The sequence below is a fragment of the Vollenhovia emeryi genome, unplaced genomic scaffold, assembly GCF_000949405.1.
Source record: "Vollenhovia emeryi isolate VEMERY1.0 unplaced genomic scaffold, V.emery_V1.0 DF939603.1, whole genome shotgun sequence".
In the NCBI taxonomy this organism is placed as follows: Eukaryota; Metazoa; Arthropoda; class Insecta; order Hymenoptera; family Formicidae; genus Vollenhovia; species Vollenhovia emeryi.
In genome coordinates, this window is record NW_011966763.1 from 35,914 (window position 1) to 42,659 (window position 6,746).

General features: G+C 44.4%; 1 protein-coding gene across 1 annotated transcript; it reads left to right on the top strand.

Moving 5' to 3' along the window:
* Positions 1 to 692: 692 nt before the first annotated feature.
* On the top strand, positions 693 to 3,868 carry LOC105557126. The gene is made up of 4 exons (XM_012004295.1): positions 693 to 900; positions 1,159 to 1,935; positions 2,018 to 2,256; positions 2,561 to 3,868. The coding sequence occupies exons 1-4, from the start codon at positions 693 to 695 to the stop codon at positions 3,866 to 3,868; spliced, it is 2,532 nt and encodes an 843-aa protein (XP_011859685.1).
* The last annotated feature ends 2,878 nt before the right edge of the window (positions 3,869 to 6,746 follow it).

Genomic DNA, 6,746 nt, shown 5'->3' on the forward strand with positions numbered 1-6,746 from the left:
TCTTAATCACACTCAATAAATGTGCCAAAGTAGAAAGCGATATCTCAAAAATTGCGGACGTGAGAGCGCGAACAATTTTTGTGCACATACACACACGCACACATACATTTTTTAAAAATTGTGTTTTTTGAGTTTTTAAAACATTTTAAACACATTGGCAATGAAAACTGGAAAAAAAATTTTCGCATGAAAACAAAGCTTCCTCTATGAGGAAGCAAAATGAAGCAAATCGGAGAGGAGGCCCCTTTTATGCATAATTACCTTATCATCATTAGATAATCTCCACAAAATTCAGAAGTGGGATTCATCGGATCGAATTTTTTTTCATTTCTCGGAGTGCACGTCCACGGAGTGAATTTATAGACTGAGAGACATTGCGGGGGATTGACGCGTGTAATCGAAGGAGATTGTGTCTAATGGCGGTGTGCAGACTAGAGTTTTGTGCGGGTTTTGTGATCCCGCGACTCTATAATTGTTAATTATCTTAATTGTCGCAAATTGTTAACGGCTAAATTTGAACGTTGTCCATACTTTGTGCCGTTGTGACATTGAGATAGGAAACTAAACTTTCTATCGGCTTGTGACCGGTTGACGAATTTTGTATTGTGTGCTTCCCGTTGTTGTTATATCGGGTGAGCAGTGACTTTGGCTACGTGACTTGTGAAATTTGGACGAGGTTGACGATTACGAAGATGGATCGGTCACCTCAGGAAAAACTAAACGACTTAACTGTCGTGAATTTAAAGGAGATCGCACGGCGCATCGAAGTGTCTACGAGCGGAACGAAGACCGAGTTGGTAACACGAATACTATCTGTTCGCGAAGACAAGTGGCAGGATGCATATGTTCGGTTGTTCGGCGGTGATGTGACGCAGGATCTACTGACGGATTTGAATGCGAGTACATCGGGGCAACGGTTCTCTCTGATAGTGGAGTGGCGCCACGTCCCGGGGAGGTTGTTGCGATCCCGAATGACGCTGAGATGACACCGGAATTTATGGCGAGAGAGATAGCAATGTTAAAGCGCGAGAAAGCCCTTTTGGAGCGAGAATTAGATCTTGCCCGTCGGGAGGCAAGCACGATGCTGAGTATCGAGAACAGTGCTGGCGACCGCGTCGATTCTAGAGTCAACATTCGAGTCATTGGCGATTTATTGAGCGAGTTCCGTGGTGATTGTGACAATTTTGAAACGTGGAAGAAACAAAGTCGAACTATTACGTGCGACATATCGATTGGATGAAAATTCGACGAAAATATTAATTACATTGAGATTGAAGGATAAGGCCTTGAATTGGTTTCATTCGAAATTGGAGCATTTGCAGATGAGTGCGGAGGAGTTGCTATTGGAGATGTCGCGTATGTTTGCTAATCGTCCAAGTAAGCTAATGTTGAGGCGAGATTTTGAAAGACGCAGGTGGCGAAGCGGCGAAACGTTTGCGGAGTACTATCATGAGAAAGTGATTCTCGCGAACAGAGCATCCATTGACGAAGAGGAATTAATTGACTCTTTAATAGATGGAGTGCAAGATACACGTATGCGGAATCAGGCGCGGATGATGCGTTTTGCGTCGGCAACGGATTTATTCGACGCATTCAAGAAACTGTCATTGAATAACGAGACGGAAAGCGGTGGAGGGCGAACTGCGAGGGGACAGCGGCCAGTGCCGAAATCACCGCATGAAGGAGGAACATCCACGGCGAAGAATACTATACGCTGCTATAATTGTGGAGAGATAGGACATATTTCCAGGGACTGCAAACAGGAACAGAAGCGGGCGAAAGACTCGTGTTTTGGGTGCGGCAGTCTGGAGCATCGAGTGGCGGAATGTCCGAAGTCACGGCCGAAAATGGAGAATACGACGAACATGGTACAGACAACCTCACCGAGCGCTCTGTACCTGGTAAATCTTGCGTATGAGGTTGCGGACAAATCTGGTAATAAATGTAAATATTCGTTGATAGCGATGATCGATTCAGGGTCTCCGGTTAGCTTAATTAAGAATAATTTCCTGCTCAGTGCCTGCTCATGCTTGCATGTCGATGGTTGAACAACAATCATTTTTCGGAATTAATGGAACTGAGTTGGATATACTTGGAACTTTCGAGGAGATTGTCGAGATCAGCGATGTGAAATTGAAAATCAAATTTTTTGTTGTGCCGGATGCCGCGATAACGTGTGCGGCTTTGTTCGGTCGGGACTTTACATCGTCACCGTTAATTAGGCTACCGTTAGGAGAAAAATTTAGTATCTCAAAGGCAAGTCCGCGAGCGATAGATGACTTGGATTTTTCGAAGCAAATTTTGCATATTTCATATGTTGACCATCCGTTGTCCGTGGCTGAGGCGATGAACATTAATCCGCAACTTAATTATAAAGAAAAAACATGTCGAAGAATTATATAGAAGTGAGTGTACTGCCGATACGGGAATTATAAGTACCCAAAAGGAAGTTGAAATGACCATTAATTTAACGCATGATAGACCTATTAGTTACCGGCCGCGAAGACTCTCATTCGACGACAAAGAGAAATTGAAACAAATTTTGGACAAATTATTACAGGAACAAATAATAAGAACGAGCGATTCTCCATACGCTTTTCCTATTGTGCTCGTGCGTAAAAAGGACGGTGAATCGCGATTATGTATTGATTATCGCGAGTTAAATAAAATAACGGTAAGGGATAACTTTCCGACCCCATTGATAGACGACCACCTAGATAGATTGCGCGGAAAATCCTACTTTTCTAGCCTGGATTTGAGAAACGGATTCCATCACGTTAAGGTTGCCGACGAATCGGTGAAATATACGTCTTTTGTGACACCTCTGGGTCAGTTTGAGTTTCTAAGAATGCCTTTCGGATTAACGAACGCTCCGCGTGTTTTCCAGCGGTACATTAACGACATTTTTCGTGATTTGATTCGGGAGAATAAAATATTGATATATCTTGACGATATATTAATCGCGACTGAAAATGTTGGTGAGCACTTAGAAATTCTTCGAGAAGTTTTTAATTTGGCGCGCCAACACAAGTTGCAATTCCGTTTAGATAAGTGCTCGTTTCTGTATCGCGAGATTGTCTATCTTGGTTATCTGATTGACGAGAATGGCATTCGACCTAGTGCTGCGAACGTGGAGTCCGTTACTGATTTTCCGGTGCCACGTAATGTAAAAGAAGTCCATCGATTTGTATCCCTTGCAAGCTACTTCCGTAGATTTATTAGGAATTTTTCGATCATTGCAAAACCACTTTATGATCTAGTAAAAAAGAATGCAGTTTTTAGATTTGGGCCTGAAGAAAACCGCGTTTTCGAGTTATTAAAGAAGTTGTTGTCTTCTCAACCGATTCTCGCTATTTATTCGCCGAAATTGTTAACAGAGTTGCATTGTGACGCCAGTGCTGGCGGATTCGGTGCAATTCTGTTACAGAAGCAAAACGATGAAACTATGCGGCCTGTATCTTATTTTAGTCGTAGAACCACGGCGACTGAAGCACGTTATCACAGCTTCGAGCTGGAATGTTTGGCGGCCGTATATGCGATTAAGAGATATCACATCTATCTGTCAGGGATTCCGTTTACCATTGTTACGGATTGTGATAGCTTCCGCCTTACATTGTACAAGCAGACTGTTAATCCACGCATTTCGAGATGGGCGATGTTTTTACAAGATTATGACTATGAAATTAAACATCGTCCGGGCAAACAAATGTCACATGTCGACGGGCTCGCAGGGGCGCTATCGCTGTCCGCGCGCTTCCGGGTGCGAAATTCGCCCCGCTTAATTATATTGCGCGACTCGCAGGGCCGGGGCGGTCGATCCTGGGCCCGCTCTCAGGCGCGTTGGCCCTCTGGCTTCACCGGTCCTTAGGGCCTCCGGGGAACCTCCGCCCGTGCTCGCCCCTCGGCGGGCCGTCCTGCCGGCGCCTCGTCCCCGGCCCCTCGGGCACGGCTCCGCGTATCCGGGTCCCAGCTCTCAGGGCGGCTCGGCTCCTCCGTGTTCACCGCCCGTCGGCGCCTCTCGTCCTCGCCCCTCGCCTCGCCCCTCTCGCCGTCTGGCCCCTCGGCTTCCCCGCGGCCGCCGCTCGCTGGCCTCCTCGCGTCCTTGCCCCTCAGCTCTCCTTCTCTCGCCCCCTTTCGGCCACGCCGTCCGTTGGTCCCCTCACTGGTCCGGTCGGCTCAGTGACGCTCGATGGGCGCGTTACAAAAATACAAAAAAAGTCTCGGGTAAGCGGGCAAGTAAAAAAAAAGGTGTGGTTGCGACCCCGGGAGGTTTCCCTACGGCCTCGCGCGGATCCTCTTTTCCCGGGCGGACCGACACCGCGCCTTGGGACGGCAGCGGGGAGCTGGCACGCGGCAGCTAATCCGCCACGTCACAATTATAAAAACTGTTTTAGATCATGACCGTTATATTGTGTCAGATATCGAGGGCTTCCAGATAACTCAATTACCGTACACGGGAACGGTGAGTGCGGATCATATGAAAAGATATATTAGCGACTAGACTTTAAGATATTTGTACTCTCTATTTATTGTATATGTAATCGGCATAATATGTAATTAAGGTGACGAGAATTGTATTATCAAATTGTTATACGTTATTTTGCGCATTTCTTATACCCATGGCCGAGACGGCCATATTGTCAGGACGGCCGAACTATAGGCGATAATTATGTATTATATAGGTGCACAGGACCTGACGATGCGCAGGATTGACTGCGCAGTATTGATTTTCGTTTCGGCTCGATACAGCGACGGTTCGATATTGAGACAGTCGTTCTGGATCAGCTAATACAATAACACGCGTCTTTGTTTTCGCGAGTCTCGACTGACCTGTACTTTCGTTCGGTTCGGTATTAAAGCCTGACTATCGATTATCCGAGTGTCTTCATTTTATTTTCCTTAACGCGCCGATATTAAGAGAAGGTGGATTATCATCATTAGATAATCCCCACATTAGTAAGACTTTTGAAAATGTACGTGGTAATTTTCAGAGACGTCGCGGTTTGTCCGTTACATGATTCGAGCGAAATGTTCACGTAGGACGTGGCGCGAGCGAATTGTCCGTTTCCGGAAACGGTGATGTCGAGATCGGCTCGACGGGGAGTGCGCAATTTTTGAGCGAGAGACTCAGTAATGAAACTATGCGAGGAGCCTTGATTGATTAAGGCTCGTGCTTTAATGACTCGATCTTCCGGCGTTCGTAGTCGTACCCATGCAGTAGCGAGTAGCACGGAAGTGAGGTACTGTTGCGATGTGCAAATTGCCGCGCGGTCCGGCGACTTTCTTGGTAGCTCGGAGGCTGCACCGAGCGGCACATTAGACAATGATACTTGCGACGGGAGCAAGTTAACGCTAGCTGCGTTATTCAAAACATTTTCGGCCTGAGCGTCAGGCTTAATCGTAGCGCTTGGACTACTGAGCGAAGCGCGATGCAATGTCGTATGATGCGGCATCTTACATTCTTTACATTGTGACGGAGGCGGCAGGGGAGGCGCGGGCGCTAGAAAGAGAACGCACGACGATGTGCAAGTGAGCGCGACAACAGCGCGGGTGCGAGTAGAGTGGGTAAAAGTAGAGTGGAGCCAATAAGCCGGAAGTCGCCATTTTACGATTAACAGTGTAACTGAAGCGCGTAAAGAACTACGTGAATGAACGATATATAAAACGATCATAAACACGAGTGATAAAAACGTAGTTAATTAATTAAATAATCCCAAATTATTTCAATTCCACGCACTGCGCGTTACTTTCGGACTTATATCGGACGCAATTGTGAAGCGAGATTTTTAATGCTATGAATACTGCCCTCCCAGATTCCCGCCCGATTCTCGCGTACCGCTTACTTGCGGATTTGTATCGAATTCTAAACCGCAAAGATCTCATTGCGAAAAATATTACCTCAGCCAGGGTGAGGTAATATTTCGAACCTGGATCTCCCGCTTATCGTGCGAGCGTCGTGCCATGTATATGATGTGTATATATAAATCTTTTGCTGAACCTATGATTAGAAAACATAAATTTTCAAGATACACATATCGCTATCTCAAATTAAAATGAAAATAAATATTTCAAATCGATTTGTGTAACAGAATACTTTATTGAAATTGTACATGTTAAGTAATTATTTTCCGAGCTCGTATAATAAAAGATGTATAAAGACTTTCTTCATATTCGCTCAATTTATTCCAATCTTATTGTCAAAAAGCACACGTTGACTAAATATAATAATAAATATAACAGAGATCTTATTTGATTTTTGAAAAGTAGTCAAACTGAATTAAATTCAATCAATACAGTGAAAACCTCAAAAGAACCCCGTACAAATCTTATGTATAAATTGTGTATATTCATATTAATTGTATAAAGAAAAAAAAAGTAAAGTAAAGTAAAGTGTGCAAATTAGAAATTTGCACATTGCTTCTTCAGCATTGAAGCGTGCAAATTGGAAATTTGCACATTTCTTCCTCATCATTAAAGTAGGCAAATTAGAAATTTGCACATTGCTTCCATTGTTATGTCTTCCTCATAGAGGAAGCTTTAAGAGAGAAATCTAACTTTACTACGTTGTTTCTTGAAAGTATTCAAATTAGAAATTTGCATATTCTTACTTCGCTCTTAAAGCTTCCTCTATGAGGAAGCCATAACAATGGAAGCCATGTGCAAATTTCTAATTTGCACACTTACTTTTTTTCTAATTAGAAATTTGCACATTGCTTCCATTGTTATGGCTTCCTCATAGAGGAAGC

What these genes read in the sequence shown, in the direction of transcription:
- LOC105557126 (XM_012004295.1), top strand. Translation starts at nt 693, where the DNA reads ATGGATCGGTCACCTCAGGAAAAACTAAACGACTTAACTGTCGTGAAT. An exon ending in ACTGACGGATTTGAATGCGA is followed by an intron (nt 901 to 1,158) that starts GTACATCGGGGC and finishes CGATTTATTGAG; the next exon opens with CGAGTTCCGTGGTGATTGTG. An exon ending in TGAGGTTGCGGACAAATCTG is followed by an intron (nt 1,936 to 2,017) that starts GTAATAAATGTA and finishes TTTCCTGCTCAG; the next exon opens with TGCCTGCTCATGCTTGCATG.